General features: G+C 36.7%; 4 protein-coding genes across 4 annotated transcripts; 1 reads left to right on the top strand and 3 right to left on the bottom strand.

Annotated features, from left to right (window-relative positions):
• Positions 1-2,495: 2,495 nt before the first annotated feature.
• LOC104908501 (mini-chromosome maintenance complex-binding protein) lies at positions 2,496-8,339 on the bottom strand. The gene is made up of 14 exons (XM_010697619.4): positions 8,016-8,339; positions 7,815-7,928; positions 7,428-7,535; positions 6,579-6,704; positions 6,074-6,118; positions 5,466-5,582; positions 5,210-5,368; positions 4,754-4,828; positions 4,548-4,661; positions 4,226-4,428; positions 4,003-4,138; positions 3,382-3,609; positions 3,204-3,271; positions 2,496-2,858 (listed from the first exon to the last, which is right to left on the bottom strand). Exons 1-14 carry the CDS (start codon positions 8,181-8,183, stop codon positions 2,744-2,746), a joined length of 1,776 nt encoding a protein of 591 aa, XP_010695921.2. The 5' UTR covers positions 8,184-8,339; the 3' UTR covers positions 2,496-2,743.
• A 1,139-nt stretch (positions 8,340-9,478) lies between these two features.
• LOC104908508 (proteasome subunit alpha type-4) lies at positions 9,479-12,523 on the top strand. The gene is made up of 2 exons (XM_010697626.4): positions 9,479-9,647; positions 11,610-12,523. Exon 2 carries the CDS (start codon positions 11,616-11,618, stop codon positions 12,366-12,368), a length of 753 nt encoding a protein of 250 aa, XP_010695928.1. The 5' UTR covers positions 9,479-9,647; positions 11,610-11,615; the 3' UTR covers positions 12,369-12,523.
• Positions 12,524-14,240: 1,717 nt separating this feature from the next.
• Positions 14,241-15,831, bottom strand: LOC104908518 (hypothetical protein). Its single transcript, XM_010697634.4, has 3 exons — positions 15,495-15,831; positions 15,347-15,410; positions 14,241-14,541 (listed from the first exon to the last, which is right to left on the bottom strand). The coding sequence occupies exons 1-3, from the start codon at positions 15,780-15,782 to the stop codon at positions 14,372-14,374; spliced, it is 522 nt and encodes a 173-aa protein (XP_010695936.2). The 5' UTR covers positions 15,783-15,831; the 3' UTR covers positions 14,241-14,371.
• A 1,278-nt stretch (positions 15,832-17,109) lies between these two features.
• On the bottom strand, positions 17,110-24,813 carry LOC104908526 (potassium transporter 2). Its single transcript, XM_010697643.4, has 10 exons — positions 24,595-24,813; positions 24,145-24,322; positions 23,805-24,039; positions 23,463-23,708; positions 22,970-23,023; positions 19,782-20,042; positions 19,563-19,615; positions 19,309-19,426; positions 18,659-18,913; positions 17,110-18,521 (listed from the first exon to the last, which is right to left on the bottom strand). Exons 2-10 carry the CDS (start codon positions 24,181-24,183, stop codon positions 17,422-17,424), a joined length of 2,361 nt encoding a protein of 786 aa, XP_010695945.2. The 5' UTR covers positions 24,184-24,322; positions 24,595-24,813; the 3' UTR covers positions 17,110-17,421.

Raw genomic sequence — 24,813 nt, 5'->3', positions numbered from 1 at the left:
TCTCACCTTTATTATTTCATTGATTTTGTTCCGCATTAATCAAACTACAATTTAGGAAGTTAGGAGAAGGCCATAATATTTGTTGCTATAATAAAAATATGTATATCTATTATCTATGGCGTATAGAAGTAGTATATTTTAATTAATTGTCTCCTCATGACGAATAATCAAAGATGGCTTGCACAAGTGAAAGAGACAATAATGGCGCTCGCCATCTTTGAAAAAACGTTTTCTCCTATGTTTGTCCGTCTAGACTTTCGCAGTGACAGTAACTCAGTTAGTAGAACTACTACTTTTTTTGTTGAAATAGAATGTCACATCACACTTCAAACCACTCATGGAAATATAAAAACATTAATACTAATCTACTACTAGTATTATGGAATTGTGGAAGTCACCTTCTTTAGACTAAAAGTCATGCAGTGAGTGCCCAACAAATTGGCTTATAACAGCACACCTTGGACTGAAAAAACTTGAGTTCATAAAATCCAAATTTCTCAAGGCATCCAAATTATTGGTTTACGTTAATGATTCATCAGCTTTTAAAGATGCAGTTCTTGTAAATTCTATTGATTATCATTCTAAAAATAATATCAAACAATAATAGAACAACAAATAAAAAAGCAAGAAAGAACACACAAGAACTTTTACGTGGAAACCCAAGAACTTGGAGAAAAATCATGAATATACACTAGGAATCGATGAATATTCAAGAAAGATTACAAAAGCGCTCAAGAACTCTCCCTATAGCTTTCTCTCTCTAAAATCTGTGAATAATGATGAATAATACAATAAAAGGCGTATTAGGGCACCTATTTATACCCCCTCGAGAAAACCGCGTAAAAACAGCCCCGCCCGATCAAGTCGGGCGAGACCCGCCCGATCGGGCACTTAATGCCAAAGCTAGTTTTTTATACGGGCCCGATTGGGCGCTAGCTGCCCATGTCGTAATTCGTACTGCTGCCCGATCGGGCGAGATGGCCCGACGCCATCGGGCGAAAATCCCAACCTTCGTTAAAACAGCCATAACTTTCTCGTTTCTCAGCGGAATTGGGCATATGACCTATCGTTAGAAAGCTCTCGGAACAAGCTATCACCTCCATTTTGAATCACATCAAAATCATTTATAGATTGAGAGATATGTCCATTCAAAGTTAGCCTTATGCCCCATATGACATTTTCCCTTTACGCAACCTCATCTCCACACCCATACACCTCCATGAGCTCCATATAATGCCATATACCCAACAGTTCTAGGATTAGAAATTACTGTAAAAAGGTTGAAATGTATAAAATGGACAGTAGGTAGGAATTAGGATAGTATTTTTTATATACATCTGTAACAGTGATGTGCTTGGAGATTGTCAACATTAAATTTAAGTTGTCGCAACAATGATGCAATTAAGCCTCCCCCTCTTTCTTTTTTCTCTCTAAAACCTTAGCATCCTCTACTCTTTTTTCATCAGTTAGAGATTGTCATGGATGATTTTATCTATGGTAAGCCTCTTTTTTCCTTTTATTTTCAGTTTTTAGTTTATTTTCTTCTTTTATTGAATAAATTAGTATCCCTTCATGAGATTTCTTCAAACCCTATTATATGGGGTTTTTAGTTTTTGTTGTGGAGATCTCCTTCTCCCTTACGGGAGTTGTGAGTGGTTTTTTTTGTTTTTAGGTATGAGACATTGTTCTTATTGATTAAAGTTCAAGACTCAACATGAAAGTATTGAAATCTCGAATGTGGTAAACATGACTCGATCAATAAAGCTCTTCTCAAACTATATCATAATGAAAAACTTCCTCATCAATAGTTGTTTGATTCAGCAAATACAAGGGGACTGCACTGTATGACTCGATTTGATTCATTATAGTTTCTTCGAAGACGAATTTGATTTAAACTTGTTTAATTGTGTCTTATTTTTTCTTTAATATCTATTGTAGATGTCGTTTGAACTTCAGTTAATGAAATTTATCTTTAAAAACAACTATGATGCAATTACAAAAGACAATTTTCAAGTTAAATGTCGTCTTCAAAAATCAAACCTATGCACTTAAATAAGTGGAATTGTATCTCACAAAAACTCAAAAGATAATAAAAAGGAGAGAATAACATATTGAAAAAGAATTTTAGGTGCAACTTTAGCCATAAGCCCATAACACCCAAACAAACGAGTTCTGAGGATTATGTTAGAGATGGCTAACCCAAAATACACACCGCCAGTCCACCACTACCGTTGCTGGTGAAAAATACATATGAACAAAACTTTTTATTTTGATACTATCTCCATTTTAAATTAATCTGCACACTTCACTTTGATGGAGAACCAAGAAGAAATTGCAAAACTTTGAGAGGTAAACTATAAAAGTGGAGAGGAAAACCGAAAAGTGAGAAAAATTTAAAAGGTGGTTAAAAGTGGATAACATGGGTGAATAAAAAGGAAAAGTAACATGTTAACAAGAATAGAAAAGGCAACAGTATGTAGATTAAAAAAAACAAATCAAAAAGGAAAGTGTGTAGATTAATTTGAAATAGAGGTACTTTTTTGTAAGAGTAGGATCTATATATAGCATAAGCAGACAGAATGCTTTGCATAAAATACAATATAACTGAAGAGCAATTCAGCACTTCACTAAAGAAGCCAGCTCTGTTTGGCTCTGCTTGGCAGTGACTTGCATAATCAATTATAATATATGTTCTTATAGCAGTATTTATGAGAACATATGTGGTTACATGTTTTAATTGACTTCATCTGAGCCTCTCTTTTCTTAGCCTTTCTAATTCCTTCACCATTTGCCAGTGCTCCATGGATAGACTTGTTTCGCCAAAGCTCAATGACACAAGTCTACTCATTGTCAGCAATCTGAAAAAAACAGATAATCAAGTATTATTGCTCATTCACGTTTATGAATCATTTCAGCAGAACACACGGAAAAAAGTCGGACAAACGAAAAAAAGTTAGTTATACTAGTATTATTTTGTAGCAGTGGGCAAAGAAATAAAGAATCATCTCCTTTTCCTGATATAGTGAAGGTTTATAATAATATTTCTCAATGCTGGAGAACATAGATAAAAACCAAATATTATTGATGACTTTTGGTAAAATCATGCCTTGTTCTTAACAAGGGGTTTGGACAATGTAACTGATACTTGAGAGGTAGTACGGTGACTTAGAGCGAAAAAAGTAAGGCTAGGTATTCCAACAAACCTGCTAAAATCGTGGCTCCCCAGACTACGGTCAGCTTGCCTAGCTGCCACTAGATCCTCTTCAACCACCTGAAGAGTAACCACCAATGTAACTCTTTCAGCAGCAGAAGAGAATGAATAGAAAGATAAAGACTTAGGAAATGATTAATCTAGATAAGCCATTGTAAAACAAGTCACACCTTCTGCATTTCAGGACTAATCGAATGAGGTAGTGATCTCATGGTGGCCAAATACCATCTCCAGGATTGTAGCATTGCTTCATCTGTAATTTCTGAGGAGACTGTTGATGAAGGCTGAAAAGGAAGTACTAAATCGGTAGGGAGGATATTGGATTTCCCCTCAGATAGAACAAGCAGCTGCACATCTGCAGCCATCTCCATTTTGTAGTACTTGAAATCATATTCAACCTGAAAGTTTAATTTTGAAGGGGAAGAGAAGTTTTATGTTAGCACTTTCTTAAAAGATATGATTTTCTCACTTAACATATAGCACCATGCATGATGTGGCAAAAAATGCAATGCATGTCTGTCTCTTTAAATATTGAAGGCTTGTCCATTTCATAAAAATGGGGCTCTAAATTTTGAATATTATGAACAATTTTTAGAATTTAAAATCTAATTCTATATTTCACAAGATAATCTATTGAGATTCCTTTTCACAAAAATATAGCACCTATATGGCAGGTTAGGATAATGTGACTAAAACAAATAATGAAATTCAGGTTTTCAGGCCGTCTAAATTGAGGGATCCTATGTTGTAGGTCATTGTGCACACGCTCTTAAACAGCCTTGATGCATTACCTGCTGTACTTCTGTCAAGTTCTTCAATGATCTTGTATTCTCAACTCCAGTAGAGTTCAATGTTCCAGACTGCAACTTTGTCTCATCAACAGTCAAGTGTGACCCTTCAGCCAGCTGAAGAACTCCAGAAACCAACCTGACGTTGAACCATAAAAAATGTAAAGAGCATAGAAGATAGGATAGTCTGGAACCAGAAATGCATGGAGGAGAAAGGATCACATACTTATTTGCTTCATAATCCTTCTTGGGGGCAAGGGTGGCATTGTTAAGATACTCGATTGTTAGTGGTATATGCTGTGTAAAAGGAAGAAGCTCCATCATCGCGACACTAAGACGACTGACAAAGACAGATGCAGTTTCTTGGCTGATGCTAGTGAAATTAAGCGAAAGCTTCCCAACAGCGACACCATCAACTCTAGCATGCACCTGCAAGCATATATACAGCTAATCACGATGCTGGTAACAGACTAATGAGAAAAATGTCACATAAAGCTACATAAAATAAAAGACCTGCTAATCATGTAAGATCAGAACAAAATATTTACCCGAGACAATAGGTGCAACAACAGATATTGAGCTGCCACTCCATCGTTGCCAAGAACAGCAGTGAGATGCCTAAGCAAGACTTCCCTTGTTTCTCTAATCAACAAAGGATTTAACTGTAAAAGACAATTAATTAATTCAAGTATCCGATACGCCGAAAAATGAGCAGAGAAGGAAACATCAAGCAAGGAGGAACATAGCTACTTACTTCTGTCAGTGGTGAAACGTTGACGAAATCATTAACCGCGAGCTTCTTGTGTACAAGACAGTGAATACGAGGTACCTGCAAAGTGATAAAACAATTTACTAAGACCAGCTCTCATTAAAACCATTGCACATGTCCTCATACATTGTCATAATTGGATTGATTTTCATTACTTGTACCAAAAAAGTTGGAAGTTAATGTAAGCCCACAGCATCAAGTACATCAAAATGAGTTAAAAATGAAAGCAAACAAGAGGCAAGAAATATCTGATACTAAGTCATTGTTTAACTGCAAGACCTAAATATGCTTGATTACTTAAATAGCAATATCGACAAACCCTAGTCCAGTAACTTGACTTAGCAAGTACTACAGCCGTTGGTATAAAATAATCACAATTAAGAAATTTTAAAGATGATATCAACAAGAACAAATTTCTCACATCAGGAAGTCTGTGCAAACCTTGCTAGGGGGTAACTGAATCAAGTCATCTTCATAAAGGCTGTTAGACTGCAGATCAGCCTCCTCCTTGTTTAATTCTAACTCTGAATCAAAACTCAGGACTCCGATAAACTCAAATATCTCATTTAGTTTTAAGTCAGACTCAGGGGAGTCATAGACCTGCCCATAAAAATAAGTGTGAAACAGTTTAGCCTTCCAGTACGAGAACATATCAACGTGATGGCATTTGAATTCCAGTTCAAGGATCATGAAGTACCTTCACCAGACAAGGAAAAGGATTTTTCTCTGAATCAGGCGGTCTAAAGGAAGGAGTGGTCCCTTCATTTACCATGTCTTGCTGCATTGCTGATGAGGAAGGATGCCCTTCTTCCCTCTGTTTAATCAAAGGATACACATTGAGAATGATAACTTGATAAGCAAAGTCCCAGAACCATTTCACAAGGGGTGATTTGATCTAGCTACAGATCCTAAACTTATTGAGTGTGCAAAGAACTAGCTCAAAATAATGGCTTATTAGCTCCAAAAATAAGGTTCAATCAGGTGATAAACTTCAAAGCAGCACTCTTAAGGCCTTAACAGGTGGGTGTTTGATTCTACTCTATAATGGCTATTTAGCAACATAGGTAACTATACTTCAGAACAATCATGTCAAAAATTGCAACTGCAAAAATTAAATTCACAATATACTGCCATAAAAGTGTCGGGTTTATCTCTACTCTCTTAACAAATCTCCTTTTTTGATACAAACACAGCTACTAATGTTTATCCATAAGTTCAATAATTTCAACCTCTACAGAAGCTATAATCAATAACCTAATAATCCAACAACTTCTAATAATAGTATATAAGATAGGTTCAACTTACCATCTTTTTGGTAACTGGAGAATCCAGACAACCTTGATTTGATTCCTGCAAAGAGGAAAAAACCTCATTTACGTCAGATAGGCAGGAGGGCATAGCTTAAAAAACATATGGGAAACTGAGAGCAGACATGACCTTCAAAAGTCAAGTCTAAATTAGGAATCAAGAGATGCCAACTATACCAAGGATACAAATACACAATCTTTGGTATGAATTATGCCACAATAATTTTACCAAATGTTTTCCTAGCCGTATTTGTGGATGTTTTTTTTTTGAAATCTTCTATAAGATGTTATAGAAGATGTTTTGACGACAATGTACTGATCTCCCTGAAGTTCAAAACTTTTGATTGTTGCTCAAAACTGAAGATTTAATTCAGGAGCATGTAATAATAAGGCCTATAGCCGAAAATCTTCTATAATATGGATTTCATTGTTCTCATCATACTTGAACTTGTATAAACAATTATAGGTTACACAAGCATTTAGAAAAATATCAAAAGTCTTACCAAATCCATATGATCAGCAGCTTCATCATCATTCCTTGGACGCTTCTCCCTTTGTTGTGAAGCCAAAATCTTTTGTTGATTTGACAAAACTTCCAAAGGTTCTGCCCATGAATTCAGCCCGGGGACCTAAAAAATTGTCACAGAATAAATACTCCTAATATCAACATTTTCCCCTTTTATTCTCATCCAAATTAAGCATCAACAAAGATGATAAGATTACTACTCCCTACAAGGAGCACGGAATCTAAATCGTATGTCCCACAATTTCCATTCCCCGTTATATTGTTGTTGCTTTTTATTAATATCTAGCCACCTTTTACTCAAAATCCAGAAGCACTTTATTAACAACTGATAGAGCATAAATCTATTACTGGGAACTCAACCATCAGCTTAAGCTTTTGGTTGAGTTGGTCCCTTGACATGGTATCAAAGCCAGGCCCACGATTGGGACCGTTAATTACTCTGGGCCAATTGAAAAAGGGTCCTTACATGTGAGGAGGAGTGTTGAAGCTATGATGTATATATCGCACACCACATGTGAGTGTCCCACATTGATTAAATAAGAGAGATGTGTTCACTTTATATTGCAAAGGGGTTACTCCCCTTATTGCCATATGGTTTTAAGGTGGAACTTCCTTGTATTGTGAAGTGGACTCTCTCTCTTTGTGATGGGTGCGGCCCAGGCCCATATTTAACAACAACCAATAAAAAAATTCCTATGTGTAAGTCACTCAACAATATCAATACTAACATCAAAATGCCAATTATATAATACTGATGTGATCATAAACATAAAACATAGTAATCAAGGTATCATTTTATGATAAGAAAAAAGAAAGGAAAACATACAGGAACACAATAAAGAAGGCGACGCTCCCACACCCGCATATCAGGTGAGAAATCCATTTGAACTTGAGATACATCCGAATATTTGTTGGTCCTCCAAGTTGATCCATCCTTCAAAAATTCATTTAATTAACAAAATCAATCCACCTCATTTACTAAAATACATTAAAAAATTGAAAACTATATAAACATGACGAGCTTTGCCCAATTCAGAAACTTACTAACACTTTTTTGTTCAAATCAATACTGAAACTAAAAACAACGTCATGATAATTAGATAATGTACTCCACCTATAAAGAAATCATATTTGATTCTTTATCTTTTGCTAATTATACCAGTTATAGACATTTCTCACAATCACAATTCACAATGTCTAACAAAAAAAGTACCTTGTAAACGCCAGCATAAAATTCATTTCCCAACATATCTTGAATCATTCCACGAAATCGAACCAACATATTAGGTTGAATGTACTTAACACTCGTAGCATTAAGTATCGGAACCTTAAAATTCACAACAACAACAACAAATCAAGAAATGAATCGAGATGAAGAACAAAAAAAACCCTAGAAATTAAGAAAAATTGGTACCTGAGAAATGCCGGAATCGTCGAAAAGAAATTGACGGAAGAGATCAACGGCCCCCCAATCAGAGCCATCGGATGTAGATGGATTAAGACCGGAAGATACAGCTTTGTCGAAGGTTAATCGGACGGCTCCGAGAGGATTTGCGAGGCAATCGTACGGTAATCCTACCATTTTTAGGTTTTCTCTCTCTTCAGACTCAGTGTTTTGAGAGTGTTAGATTGTAGTGGTAATGGTTATGGAAAAAAGCGGCGGGAGAAGGGTGTATGTAAGGTGGGATTTTTCCCGCCAATTTGTGAGGGAAGAAAGGAATCCCGCCATTTTGAGGGTATGATTGTAGGCACGTTGATGATGTGTTCATGCTTTTGTCATTTCTCATTTGTTTGCGTCACTCTGGAGCTGGTTCGTGAATAGGTCGAGCTCGACTTGAAGTTTTTATGAGTCGGGAAATTAGACTTGACTCGAGAACTTTTATAAGACTTGAAATATTTGTTCTATTTTTCATGTGAATAAGTTTTAGAAAATGTATGGGAATAGAAGAGTAACTACAATAAATCGTCATTGAGTAGAGTTGATGTAATTAATTTAATTTTACTAAAAAGAGAAGTGTTTGCACATAATATTGAACAAAGGAAGTATTACATAATATTGAACAAAGGAAGTATTAGCAAGTTTGAGTTTAGGGTGTTGACCCGTTTAAATACACAGGTTGACACGACAAGTTTATAAAACGGGTCAGGTTAGGGTTGGAAGGGTTCGACCTACTCAAGTAAGCGGTTTGATATGACACGATACGATTTTTCAGTATTTGAAAATTACATGATCCGGTAACACGATCCCAACTCCACACGAAATAAACGGATTTGGGTCAAAGGTTTTGACACGTTTAAGTAAACGGGTCGTACCCGTTTATATAATTTGGTTGACGCGAAAATGACACAATTAACAGCTTTATGTGCAATCACATGATTTCGAATCAGAGAATGTGCAATCTAAATCAGACCGAAATTTTGGGATGTCCAAAAAAATCGTGTAAGATCAGATATTCAATAGCTAGAAAGTTTGAGTTTTTCTATAAAAAGCTCGAAAAAAGGTTTTGGGCCAGAACAAGTCATCGAATATTTTATGCTGACCGGTCATAAAATCAAATATTCTTGGACATCTAATTATGAAGTCATCCAAAAATATCTGCATGTTCCATATATTTTTCGGATACCAGAAATGAAAATCTCTAATCCGTATTCGATCCAAAATATATGAATACCGAACAAGCGGATCAGATATCCATTTTACCGGATCAAATCGGATCGATCAAATTAATGAATATCCCTATTTACATGTAAATGGTTCTGGGTTCTGGGCTATTACCAAAACAATAAGCCCATGGATTGGATTTGCCGAAAGAACAGAAAACAAGCCCATCTCAAAGTCTACTTTTCCACTTACTTTTTCTCCAGAAAACTAAAAAAGAAAAAGAGATGGCCTCTTCATCAAGAAACGAAGACGAGCAAATAAACAGAGTTTAGGCAGCGAGTATCAAAGTAGAACCAAAAAAACACACACAGAGTGAGGAGAGAGAAAGTTAGAGATTTTGTTCAAGCTACAATTTTCCATTTCAACTATTTATCTTCCATTATTGTAAGTATATTTTTCCTTTTTATTTTATTCCCTTCATTTCTCTCATCCAATCTAGGTTTAAATTCTCTGATTTATTTTGATTGCATTGATTTATAAGATGAATTTTCCCAATTAGATGATGAGTTTCGGTAGAATTAAAGAATTTGGTTGGAATTTGTGCACTTGCAAATTTGAAATGACAAAGTAAATCTAGCTTATTAACTGTAAAAATGCAGACTTATCAAGCTAATTTTTTGTAAAATTGATCGTTTTTTTTGTAAATCTGGATTGACCTAAAATTTGGTAACTTTGTTTTGTGAGGTTGAAAGTTGTATAGAATATATTTTTTTTATCAGAAATGTGTTGAGAATAGTTTATGTCTGCTTATTTTCTAGAGACTGAATGCTTAAAAGAGAACTCTTTTTTTTCTTACTTGTTGTATTGTGTTTTGATTGATAAATGAGATTATATCGTTTAAGCTATGCTGTAACGTCGGTATTGTTAACTGATTAATGAGCAGCATCATATTGTTGAACAATGTTGTATAAACACCCTCCTTTTCCTACAAGGTGATTATAAAAGGGAAATTTCTTGGAAATAATTCGAATTATTGATAATTCCCAACTATGGGTTATTGCAATTTGGGGTGCCTTGTCAAAATGATCCGGTGACCAGAAGGAAGAAATGATTTACGACGTTAAATTCTGATGTGTTAAACTCTAGTTGGTTAGGTAGGGGAGGGGATGATAAAGGGGAAGAAAGAAAAGAAGAAGAGGAATTTATAACCAGGTAAAGAACTTAGGGGGCGTTTGGTTAAGGGGTTACAGGAAAGGGAAAGGGAATTAGTTGATTCCATTTCCTTAAATATTGTTTGGATTGGGGGTTTTGTTTCCCCTCTTTTCCCTCCATTACCCCAAATCCCTCTATTTTGATTCCCCACTACCCCCTCCACTTAGAAATGGGGGAATGAAAAACCCTTGACCATCACCTTTGACCACCCAACCTTATAAACAACCACCTCCACCACCCTACCTCTGTCAACCCAACCCTACCCCTACCTTCACCACCGCACCTACCTTCACCACTGCCACAACACCCATAAAACCAAAGTTTGCCCAAACTCGCCACCACAACCATGCCACAACAACCACCAGCCTCTCCCCCAAAACACCACCCGCAACCCATGAAAAACCACCCAAAACCTCCCGAAACCAATCCCTTCCCGCCAGAAAAGCACCCCAGACCGCCGATGTCCCACCCCTACCATTCGACGACCCACCCCAGCCCATCGATGACCCACCCAGACCCACGAAAAAAAATCCCGACTGCACCATGGATCTGTTTCGTTGCCGGAGAGAGAGAGGGAGGCGACGCGGAAAGTAGCCGGCGAGAGTTGGTTGCCACCGGAGAAGAGAGATGGCTGTCAAAAGAAGAAGAGAGGGGAGGGGTTTTTTTTAAAACCCTTTCCCTTGTTTTTACTACCAAACATGTGTTTTAATTGAGGGGTTTTTGATTCCTTTCCCCTCCTAACCCATACTTGATTCCTTTCCTTTTCCCCTCTTCTAACCAAACGCCCCCTTATTGTTTAATGGTCACTTAGCAACATTTTGGAAAGACACCGTCATAGGTAGGATTGCTCTAAAGTTATTCAGAGTAGTGATTATCATGAGAATACCACTTATATGATCTCATCATCTTGCAATTAAGGGTTTAAGTGATTCTACCAAGATACTAGTACTAATTTCTATAGTTATTTTGGGTTTTCCACATCCTTGTCACACTTATTGATTGATGTATCTTGGCATGAATAATCTGGTCATGATTTGCTGTTATATCGAACTAACTAGCTTTATGGACATGATAAATTGGTATATGTAACTATAATTTCCGGACAAAGTGAGTATCTATTGGTTGATTATATACTAATTTTACGTTTGTTATAATTTAACAATGGTGATTGATGTGTTACTATCTCAATGGTAGTGAATCATGTCTCGGAGGTATGATAGCCGCACGACAATCTTCTCTCCCGAAGGTAGGCTCTATCAAGTCGAGTATGCTATGGAGGCTATTGGAAATGCTGGGAGTGCCATAGGTATTCTGGCTAAAGATGGGGTTGTGTTGGTTGGTGAGAAGAAGGTCACTTCTAAGCTTCTTCAGACCGCCACCTCAAATGAGAAGATGTACAAGATTGATGATCATGTCGCTTGTGCTGTGGCGGGCATTATGTCTGATGCCAACATTCTTATTAATACAGCTCGAGTACAAGCTCAGCGTTACACTTTTGCTTACCAAGAGCCGATGCCTGTTGAGCAGTTGGTCCAATCCCTCAGTGATACCAAGCAAGGTTACACACAGTTTGGTGGGCTTCGTCCTTTTGGTGTTTCCTTTCTGTTTGCTGGATGGGACAAGAATTACGGGTTCCAGCTTTACATGAGTGACCCGAGTGGAAATTATGGTGGATGGAAAGCTACTGCTATAGGAGCTAACAACCAAGCTGCACAGTCGATGCTTAAGCAGGACTACAAGGATGATATCAGCCGAGAAGATGCTGTTCAGCTTGCATTGAAGGTTCTCAGCAAGTCGATGGACAGCACAAGTCTTACCTCTGAGAAGCTTGAACTGGCTGAGGTATTTCTTCTGCCTTCCGGAAAAGTCAAGTACCAGGTACACTCTCCGGAATCCTTGAACAAGCTGTTGGCTAAATCTGGACTGACTCAAGCTGCTGCTGAAGCCTCTTGAGTCAATGTACCTCAACTATCATTTGTGTCATTCAGATCGCTTACTTTGTCAGATACAATATCTAGTGAACTCTTCTATATTAGATATGCTTTTCTTTTGCTTAATTCTGTTATGTTGAATGTTGAGAATGAAGAAGACACACTCTCAGTTTTTTAGTTGTTGATGTGTGCTGTTGTTCTTGTGTAGTCAGTCTCGGGTTTTTCTTCGTGTATCTAATGCTGGTTCAAACTAAGATGGGAAGGGCTTTGAAATGTTCCTTCAGTTCTGGGATGCTGCTTTTAAGTTTTCCTCTTAATTCTGTGACTGTTCAAATGTGAATTTTTTGGGCATGAGCAATGCTTGTCAATCTGAAACTAGAGCTTCAGTATTTAGAACACAATCCTCCACCCGGCCACCCCCCTTCTGATATGTGGAGAAGGACCCTACTGCACCATAAGTCCATATCCTTTCGAACCCAATACCTCTTCCAGGCTACCAACTTGTTTTTTCCTCTGCTATACACTGTTGTCTTAAATTCACTGTAGCTATCACGTGATGTTTATATCTATATCAATTTTTTCAGCCATATATAATCAATGATAGATTTCTGGTCAATCTGAATCTAGGACTTCAGTATTTTGAGTATATGATAACCAACCTTGGGAGGGGGGGGGGGATAAGGGAAATTCCACCCCAAGAACAACAATTGGCCGTAGATATCAAAACTTTACCTCAAGATCACAAGGTGAAACCCCAACCAACTACACCAAGTATACTTGGTATATGTTTCCCTTGTGTAAATTTACCTCTACCAATGTTGAACACTGTTGTCTTGATTTCAACTCTCTGAATATTATGTGATCTTATTCATATCTCTAGTACTAGTTGTCATATTTGTTACAAGTTTTTCATGCATATCTAATCATGGCTGGCTTCTGGTCATTTCTAAGCTTGCTATTATCGGCAGCAGATACTTTTGTAATGATTTGCTGGGCTGTTTGGTCAATCCTGGACATCATTCCTTCTAGTATTTGTGGTAGATATACAGCTTCAAGACACTGTCGTATCTCACGAATTTAAGAAGTTCTGCTGCCATATGGAGCATACATGAACCTCCCAATTCCTGTGTGAATGTCTATGCTACTCAGAAGGTTCATTTACCTCTAATATCCATAACGGATCCTCCACTCCCCGACATGGGTGTGGACAATTCAATACTTCGTTTGGGCCAAAATCATGGAATTTTGATAAAAACAGCCAAGTTGGACATCTGGACATGTACTCGCATGCCATGCCCTGTAACTCTGTAGGAGTTCTGAGTCTGAGTGACATAGCTTTTTAGACAAGTATAATTTATTTGCAAGCTTATTAGATACTGCTGCTGCTTCTGTGTTTTAAAGCTTACCTGAACATCTCATGAATATCTGATCTGTACTGAGATTATTTGTAGTGTTCATCACCTGTTTGGCAGGTGCTAATGACAGTGATTAGTGTTAGTTAGTACTTCCTTCTTTTTTTACTTGCAATATCGAATGACGAAACATGCCACTGGAATTTAGGAGAGGAGAGGAGGGGGTAGAGAGAAAATAGGAGCGAGAGATAACATATTGCTAAAATATGTCAAGATTGCAAGTAATATTTAACTTTCTAAACTTGGAATAGTTGCAAATAACAAGAAACTCAGAGAAAGTATGTGGTAATGGTCATCTATCTTACCATACGCTTTGTTGTCCTTTTTCTTCGCTGCATAAAAATTTAACTGATTTCTCAATTTTTTTACCAGTAATTTTTAGTCTATACTTGTATATTTCAGGATGTCAATACAACCATCAAATTTGTGGCATAGAAATGGAACAAGCTAAGATAATTTCTAGAAAGGTGTGTGCAAGCGCATCAAGGAAAGCCAGTAGTGATGCATTATACATAAAAATTTGAGTAGGAAATTACATACAACTATATAAGTATAGCTATGATATCATCTGAGGGGGGGAAAAATATTCTGAGCTGAACTCTTGCAACTCCTATTATCTAAAGAAGAGATTGGTGAAAAAATTCCCAGATTTTCGTTTCTCAAGACATGCAACATGAGCATAATTTCCGAACTTGTCCACTTGCCTTGCTTCACCTGCTGTGTCTTTCTTGCATACTTTGCAGGTTTTGTCCACCCATCCTTCCTCAACGTATTGCCCATCAACTGTATCACCCAAACATCAAGTATTAGTAAGAGTATGGCTTAAACACTTAGGAAGCTAATAAGGAGCAAAGTGTTGATGGAAGAAACTCGAAACAGTAAGGGACATCTCCTCCAAAATACTTTTTCCGCAGACCATCGTCTCTTTTATCTCTCTCTTAGAACCCCATATTTTCCCCTTTTCGTCCAGAAAATTTCCGATTATGAGCAAAATTTTGTTCATCTCTATTATATATGGCAACACTTAGGGGTACTAACAAAATAGAAAAAGGGGAAAAAAGAAGGGGGAATAACTAACTGTTTATTTAAACGAAAAAAGGGAAAGAAAGAAAAAAAAAATCATTTAAACTAAACAACAGTTTTTTGAAAAAACAAAATTGCAAAGATAGTCCTTCTACACAAATTTAGATGACTATATGCTTTCGCATACATTGCGTGCATATAAGCTAATAATTGTTAGATGGGAGCATCTCATGCTAATAGTGTCTTTACTTGGAGTCTAACTAATGTTATCTAGAACTTTTTCCCCTTGTTAGTTACCATATCTATGAAGTATGAAACGGCTGGAATTTGAGATTTTTCTGCTTCCAAAATGTTTCTGTTCCTTTTCATACTGATGAACTTTGGAAATGGTTGGACCTAAGCTTCTCCTTTCAGGTACTTAGTCGATTTTGAGCTATATAATGCCTAACTTGCTAGATAAATCGAATTTTTCGAAAGCAAACGTTTAGGCAAGAGAATTTAACATCATTGCTCCCAAAATTAAGATCATTGCATCAGAGAATCAATAAGATGCAGATGTACATACCTTCTACATACGACTTGAAGAAATCTTTGTATGTTCCTCCAATTTTCCTCCTTAGAGCTCCATACTAAATAAAAACAACCTTAGAATCAAAACTATGTAAGAGAAGTAAAATAGTATTGAATATAAGGATGATCAATGATTTCTGTACCTGTTCCTTGCTCATCTGTCCACCTGTACTGGTGGCTTCTCTGGCATCCTCCAAAAGCTGAGCATCTTCTGCTGATCGAACTTGAGCGAAATCTAAAGCATCAGTAACACTAGTAAACAGTGACTGTTTCTTCTTCTTTGGCTCCTCCGTGTCTTCCTTTTTCGATGAGACTACTCGTAGTCTGTAACTCGCTCTGTAGTTATGTTTGATCATGGATTGTGGAGCTATTGATTGTTGCAAGAACCCATTTTGGGAAGATGATGATAGAGGCAAGGTTCTAAATCCCATGTTTTTGGGTTTAACTTTCTTCCTTACAATGTTAGAAGAAAAAGTTTGAGGAGTGTATATATATATGTATGAAATGTATTATATCTAGAAAATTAAGCACATTTTGTGGGGCTCGTAAGTTGCGGTTGCTATGTGACAAAAACCACAACTTTGTGAGAATATTTACCACTCAGAAGATCTGGTTAGGAAATAGAGAGGACGTGGAACAACTTCAACTTGCTGGTCAATTGAGAGGCTTTGCTTTAGATTCTTTTCTGTGCCATATATTTTGCTTAGAGGTGATCATGGCCGAGTTCGGGACGGGCCAAAAGTCAAGTCGGAATTTTGTGTCCAAAGCCCGCTATTTTGGACCAAAATGAGCAGGTTTTTCAGGTCAAAATCGAATCGGCCAAAAGATAGACTGAAAAGTCATTTTTTATTTGCCCAAAGTCTGGCCCAAAGCAAAAAAAATAAGGCCGACCGTGGGCCAAAAAATTTTTGCCCAAACCCGTCTAAAAACCGGGCTCGCGGGCCGGGCTAGAGTTTCACGAATTTTTTTTGGTGATGGAGTATTTACAAAGGGACTTAATTCCCAAACCACACTTAATAAGAATTTGACTTGTTTTTATAGGAGAATGCTTAGATATCTTATTTTGGATTACTGAGTACAAGGAGCGTTATAAATGCATTAGATGTGCGACTATTTTTTTTATCTCACATTTAGATATCAACTAGTTAGACGTCTAGTCTTTTTTATTTTGAAAAGATAACATTTCATCGATGTCAATGCCATTTGATACACGTTTGAAAACTCTATGTGCGACTATTTTTTTTTACTTCACATTTTGAGAACAGCTGCTAAGAAACCAAGCAAGCAATAGATATCAACTAGTTAGACGTCTAGTCTTTTTTATTTTGAAAAGATTAACATTTCATCGATGTCAATGACTCAATGTCATCTGATACACGTTTGAAAACTCTTTATTTCTAGTGATAATGCTCGTGTGATTTCCTTGATAATAGAATTTCGTTTCATTATCAAGGAGAATTATAAATGCATTTTTACATTAGTTTCCAAGTACGAAAATCGATTTACGTAACTAATTAGTAGGGAAATTCTCCTACATAAACTCATCAAGTAAAATCGTAATTAGCTGGGATTAAAGGATTATCAACATTTCGTACCTTGTTAGTTATCTAAATATCAGAAAACCATTGATATCTTTATAGAGTAGAAATCCATTATCTGTTAGCAATAAACAATATGCAAATGAAAAACTTACTGTTTTTTAATGTTAAACAAGATACCACAACGACAAAAAAACAAATATGTAGAGGAAGGAAGAACTGCAACAAAAAGAACATTGCCACTTCTTGACTACATCCGTCTTTTAAAACATGACAAGATGCTTCTAACCCATCTAAGATTCTCTTTTTCAAACTTAACTACCATGATTTATGATTCACTCTCATAGGAAGTAAAACCAACATAACACTAACTGTACAAAACAATTTTTTCTAGTCAAACATGTCCTTAAAGGCTTGACTTCCTGTTATGTGAAAGTGCACAAAAACAGCTTCTCCCCCACCCCCAAACCCCGTCCTTTTATATGTATTAACAAAACCGTTTAGTGCCTAATTACACAGCAAAATCCCAGTTTTAAACAACATAGACCATGCCGACCTCGAGAAGCGACACTGGTGGCACCCTGAGTGCAACATCAGGTCCCCTGCAGTTCCTTCTAAGAAAATTATACCCAAAATTTATGGCAACCCTCTTTAGAAATGATGATCCTTGTTTAGCTCTAACATGGGAGTGCCCTATAATAAATGCACTTCCAGCTTGCTGAGCATCCCATAAATCATCTAGTTCTTGCAGCATTTGAACATCTCTCTCATCAGATGCCCATGTTTCATCGACGAATCTCACTCGTCGTTTGACTGGTGCCATTTCCATGATATCCCTCATGCTCTCAACTGTTGGTAGTCCAATGGACACACTTGCAGGTTGAGGGTTTTCATCAATCTCATATGGAGGTTCACGAGAGTATCTGATGGTTCCTGTCACAGCCAATCTACACCCGTTAGATTCGTTAGAGCGGGCCTCATCATTTTCGAAGGACTGTTGGCCTTCCCCGTGATCCTGGGCCCAGTCAAAACGGATGAACTCATCCAACTTGGCAGCAAGCTCAGACTCGAAGGAATCAATGTCTTGGTGGACATCACGATAACCATAGCGGATTATGCACCGATAGGACCGATGGGCTTGGGGCCCCACACGGCTAATTAGGTATCTCTCGGCTGGGGGTATATGGGGAACAGGAACAGACTTCACACACACAAAGACCAATATCTTGTGGAATGCAGGAAGATTGGTCACGAAGCGAGAGAAGTTGGCAGGGATACCAGAAGTGAGGTCAGTGAAGACCATACCGATGCCTGGGACCCGTGATATCCCTAAGCTTGGGCCTAAGGCTAGTAGCCATTCTAAGGAGACTTTGTTGTGCAGGTCAAATTCGTACTTTTTTATGGTGGCGTAGTGCCACACAAACATGATGGTCATGAGAATCAGGGCTAGGAGAATTGGAAGCCAGGCTCCTTCCGTGAACTTCACCAGAGAAGCTGAGAAGTAGAGGATTTCAATTGAACCGAAGAATAGAAGGAAACATAGGGCTAAAATGGGAGGCTTATGCCAGCATAGAACCATGACCAAGGACATCAAGCATGTTGTCACCAACATCACTGTCATTACTGCTAAACCTGCAGGGCAGAGGAAAAGTTGAAGAAGAAGAGAAGAGTGCTCTAATTCCTTCCAAAAAGACTAATTGAAAATAAAAATGAAATCAGATTGGAACTGAAGGCATAGCAACGGATGACAAATGTAAAGATTAAAATACCTGATGCATTTCCCAAGTGTTTTGTATCTCTGAATCCTATAGTAACAGCAATACAGAGAACCATTAGTATCCAGTTGATCTCAGGAATATATATCTGGCCGTGTATCTTTTCTGACGTGTGAACCACTTTGACTCGGGGGAAACAACCAAGTGATTGACTTTGGTTGATGATGGAGAATGTCCCACTTATAATTGCTTGACTTCCAACAACCGAAGCAAGAATTGCTACCAGAATTACCGGCCATTTGACCTTTTCTGCACCACGTAAGTTTCCACATCATTTTTCTTACTGCTAAATCAAATTGCATAGACTTCGTGAAATAACATCAACAACAAACAAAGTATGCATGACAAGATGCATCGGCTAATAACATGGTTGTTACTAGGCAGTAACCTGAGCTCTCTCTTAGTGTTTAATTTCTAAGTAACATGATTGTCACTTGAGATCTCTCTAAAGTGCTTGTCAAGCTCAGGTTTACTACATGTCCTACATCTTAGGTGGTCGTGGTCATATAACTCATATCTAGTAAAATGCTGCCTTCAGAGATATTGCTCCAGCCTTAAAAGCTACTTCTGGCTTTAGCAACCAAGTTATATTGTAAGCAACATGGTTCTTGAAGAAAACATAGTACGCGTGACAAATAAGGTACCTGGAACTGAAAGGTAAAAACTGATTGCATCAGCATTCTCGTGATGCATTGACAAATAAGCTGCTTGACCCATATAAGCTAGTATAAGAGTAGGATATACCAGAAAAGTGAAAGCAATCTGCAAGAATTGAGCAATCAGCATTCCTTTTCTTAGCAGAGTGCATCAATGAAGTTTGAAGAACAACCATAGACGACAATTTTTTTTGCTGAAAATGACTGAACAACTCCACAGAAAGTAAAGTTGCAGAATTTACCTGTATTGCCATGTAAGAGAAATGTCCTAAATCAGCAAACATTGCCTCAGAACCTGCAATGGTGAAGCCATGGAGCTCAATAACCTTTTTGCGACTCACAATAGCTATGTTGCATAGTATATGTATTTAAAATGTGGGTTTATAAAGATTGAATGCATTAGCCAACCCTTGCGTGAGAGCCAATGCATGACTTGATTGAAAACAAAGTTGTATCTTCACCTGTAATACACAGCAGAACACCTCCCAAAGACATCCATCCACTTATCGTGGTCTTTTTCAAGAACTTGTACATGTAATATGGCGAAAGAGCTTGATAAACATGAGGATTCCAATGAAGGATATTATATAACCCCAGACCACTTATGCAAAGTAGCCAGATCAAAACTACAGGTGCAAAGACAAATCCAACTCGATGTGTGCCGTAATGTTGTAAGGCAAAAAGGCAGACTAAGATGAAGCATGTAATTGGAATTACAGCATCTGCATATGAGGGCATAAACAAATCTCATTAGAACATGTAGGATGTCAATTACCGTAATGTTGTAAGGCAAAAAGTCAGACTAAGATGAAGCATATAGTTGGAATCACGGCATCTGCATAAATCTTTTTGGTCACATATGCAATGCTTGATATTTAGATATAAGCAGTGATGCACACTTGCACCTGTTTAACAGTGTAAGATTACATATCAATAGAAGTTGCTTTTCTCGTAGGCATTATACCATAAGGTACTATTATATATTTCCACTGTATTTTTAGTTGCACCATTTCGCTTTTCAGTACTGTTCATCAACCAACTTCGACTATATACTCTCACCATTACATAAGAAAAAACATAGTCAAGTGGGACCTTAATAGATTTATCACAATGCAAGGACTTCAGATATGAACTTTTATAATTTTTACTTATAGAAATTAGAGATATTAATATTCAAATAAGCGTTTTGAAGTATGTGAAAAAACAATTGGTGGATCTAAAATAATACAGAGGGAATATTACGCCAAGTCTAAAGAAAGACAGTATAATGGTCAAACTGTTAATTAGTTAAGCAAAAATAATAAAAGTTACAGAAAAACAAGAAAAACTGTTCATATATGTATATGAAAGTCACTTAAAGTTAAAATTATTACAAAATAATACACAAACGTTAAGAAAATAAGTTAGAAGTTAATTAATTGGCTTGACCAAAATTGTTTGATTAAACAGTCTGAGACAAAACTTGCTCTAAATATTATAGTCCTAGGCCTTTAGAGGTACCTTCATATTAGGTATTGCAGCATGATAATGAAACCGAAAATACAATAATAGCTCTCTTACAATCTGGGAATTCTGGCATTCATCAATCATTGTCATGCAAAGTAACCCAAAAATTTCAAAGAGTAACCAGTGGTCCACTAAGCCATGCTATCTAGTGTGATCCACCACTATGTGTCTTTGTCTAGTGTTTGCCCACACACTTCAACACATCATCACCACTCAAAGTTTTGAGGACACACGAATGCCAGTGCTGACACAAGGGAAAGCAAAGGAGCACATAACATGCCACACTCTACTCCATTCATCCTAAAACAATCGGTCACATTTGATTTTTTGTGGTCAAGATTTATTCACTTTGACCACTAATTTTAAATTATTTATTAATTATTTTTCTCAACACTTCCTATCTAGGCTCAAGAAGCCAAGTTTATCTATCTCCCCAACACCCCTCCCTCCGAACCCCTTGATGAGCATCGATCATGCACAACATGACCGAGAGCATATTACCCGCAACTGGACTATCTCTTGAAGCTCTGATCATTAATATCTGCAATGTAGAAGCTATTGCATGAAGTGATGATCCCACAAGATTTATTCTTAAATTATATATAGAATCTTTTTTAACAAAAATCTTATGTCAATGCCATTTTTGACAATATTCTTTATCAAACTTGCAAGCTTTCTCCACCAACACCATATGGGTCTTATTTTCAGGAACCAATGGAATGGAAGTGGCATCACAATCATTGCTCACAAAATAAAGTTGTCTTTCTAAGTAATTGATCTTCCTTGGTAAGCCTCATAACAAATGAGGTTGAGTCCTCGTTCTCTCCATTCTTGATGCAATTTTAGTGGCTGTTGTGAGGTTAACAGTGGGCCTGAGGTCCACATTGTGGGGTTTAGGAGGCAGAAGCAAGAAGAACATAACCAAAAGTAGAAAGAAAAGGAACAGGCATGGCAGAAGAAGATAGACCAGAAAGGAAACAAGGAGTGTGTTCACATAATCAGCTATTAGACAAGGAAAATGTGAAATTGAGATTGTTTCATTGTCGTCTAGAGGAAATTGAAATATGTTGACTGGGTTTGTGCATTCTATGATAAATTTAAAACCATAATCAATATAAAAATACTGACGGTAGTGTGCTAAGAAATATGATGTTCATCTAAAATTGTCATTTTTTTAACTTTTGGGCTGTCCCAAGTCTCATCTTATACTCACCTACAAAGGCCACAATAGTACTTTACTTTTAACATTCTTACCCTTCTTTAACGTGGGTGTTATTTTGTCGAAATTTGATCATTTTAAATAAATGGCCCTGAAACAAACTAACATGGTGCTACTCCGGCTCAATCCTTAGGTTACCCAAGTTATTATCAAAACTGCAAGCGCTCCATTTGAGTTCAATATCCCTTTGAATGTTCTCTGTTTTACTGATTCTGTTTTTTTAGTAAAATACTACTTTGACAAGAACTCCTTTTTTAAAGATGACCCAAATTTGTGGACCCAAATGAGGAGAACACAGGGAGAGACAGAGATATATTGGTTAAGGTAGACCACAGGTTTCCTGCCTAAATTATGGGTTAATAATTAATTCCAACACTGTTCGATATCAAAAGAATTCAGATTGGTTATCATTTTAAGCCAAGTCATTATTTTAAGCCAAATCCTCGGTTAGCTAATTAAAGTACTACCTATAAAGAGGTCCACACTGGACCTCCCAACAACAAATTTCAAAAAACTAAATCACGAGAATAAGAACTAAGAATATTCAAAGACAAGTTGCATGTGCCGACCAAAATGAGCAAGCTAACACATTCCAATACTGTAAGACAAAAATCACATTGAAACTGTGAAGATGTTGGCTATGAAAAGAAACTGGTCAAAATTAGTTATATGCCAGATAAAATTGGACTTATTACACTCTAATATGTCATGTTTGTAGCAAACACAAATATTAGCCTGGTTCCATGATGTTTCTAGTAAATTTCGTAGCAAGGGCTAAATGCTACACACCATTCATAAACATGGAAGATTTCGTAATTTAGTAAATAGGATTCGAAAACCATGAATAACAGACTTGGAAACTCAATATCAAACAGTCACTTAATTTTAATAAAGCAGGGCTGCAAAAAGATTAAGAAGGCTTACATTGGTGATTCTCATGGGACATCAAAGACTCGAGGCCAGAAACCGCAGTGAAAACTACAAAAAGAGCACACACCATTAGCAGCAGGGGAAAAGGGTGCTCAAATACTACCAATCAGCTCCAATAGAAGATGATTATAGTATATGTTTCTAAGCAGAACTCTCTTCAAAATTCTTTTAAAACAGGCCAACATTTCGAGCACATTTTGACATACTATGTTATTCTTTCTGAAAAAACTATTTCAAATTCCTCCTTTCTCTCTAGCACATTCACACAATCTTAAAAAACAACCATCGAAACACGGAAAACCTAATTTAGAAAGAACATTCAATAGACAAACTCCAAATCTATAACTGTGATATGCAACATCCTCCATGAACCTAAAACGAGTATCCAGGATTCCTAAAAAGAACCCGGGGTAAGCATATCACAGTTATAAATTGCGCAATCCTAAGCAAATGTATACCAGAATAGAGTACTCAAAAGACATTATACCAGAAATAGCAGGAGTGAGGAGTCCATCTCCAATAACCATACAAGTACCAAGAAGAACCAATACTAGCAATGCAGTATGCAAACACTTGTGCTTTTCTAGCACCATTTTAACCTTAGAAGTGCTATTAGTCTCAGGAGGGTGCTCCATCTTATATGTAGACACATCTTCATCAGATGCCTGCCTGTTTGGCAGAAGGCTCACTTTAGCATGCCTACAAATCAAAGAATAAAGGGCAAAAGTACCACCTGAAGAAATTCATCAAGAAAAAACACATTACTTAAAAATCTCCATTAACAAGAAAAATGACCTTAAATGTAAGTAAATCAATTAAATTTTTATACCTTCACCATTGTCATCTGCTCTTAGAACTATGAAAACATACTTAAACAAAGGAAGAAGAGTAAGAGTCCAAAACACAAATGAAAGAACACCAAAAATCTCTTCATTTGATTCAGAATGATGAATGTCTTCTGCAAATGTACTCTTGAACACATACAAAGGGGATATACTCAAGTCCCCATATACCACTCCAAGGCTTTGATATGCTAATACCAATAGTGTCTTCCATGATTTCTCCTAAATCCCAAAAACAAAAATAATAATAAAAAAACCCATTAAATATTAACATTACATTCAATTTATAACAGAAAGAAAATTAAAAATTTAACCCAAAATCCAAACCTTATTTTTGGAACCCCAACAATTTCCATGAACATCCATAATTTCTGGGCATAAATTCCTCAACCCAGAAAATGAAGAAGATGAAGTGTGATGGGAGCTTCTAGAACAAAAATGAAGAACCAATTTAAGGAAATACCCAGATGCATATGGAACCCATATCTTCCAAATTATAGTTCACCTAGGCAAAAACAACACTTTTAATTAAAATAATGTTCATGAAAAGTCTTTTTCAGTGTATAAAAAAGAACAAAAATTAGCCACTTTATGGGGAACCCACATGAAATCATCAACTTTAACGTCAGTTTTAGCAGCAAGATGACTGCATTTTCAGCAAGAATATCACTTAACAAGAAGATAACATTCATATTTCATACTACTATAAAGTATTTTCTTCATAATAATACATTCAATTTAGAGAACATTATTGTATACATACAATAATGGACTTACCATATGAAAAAGATGAATTCTTTTTTGTGGGTTTTTTATTTTGAGGAATTGAAAACCTGAAAGTTTGCAAATTTAACAGTAGAATGAAAGAAAGAAAGAAAGAAAGTTTGTTGAGAATTTGAGATTATTAAGAATTAAAAGGATGATTGAAGGAATGTTAAATGATGGCAGATATTTGCTGTAGCATAATCACGTGAGCTAACGACAGTTGTAATTGTA

Source organism: Beta vulgaris, chromosome 2 (assembly GCF_026745355.1).
Source record: "Beta vulgaris subsp. vulgaris cultivar EL10 chromosome 2, EL10.2, whole genome shotgun sequence".
NCBI lineage: Eukaryota > Viridiplantae > Streptophyta > Magnoliopsida > Caryophyllales > Amaranthaceae > Beta > Beta vulgaris.
This window is presented reverse-complemented; position numbering and strand designations above follow the sequence as displayed.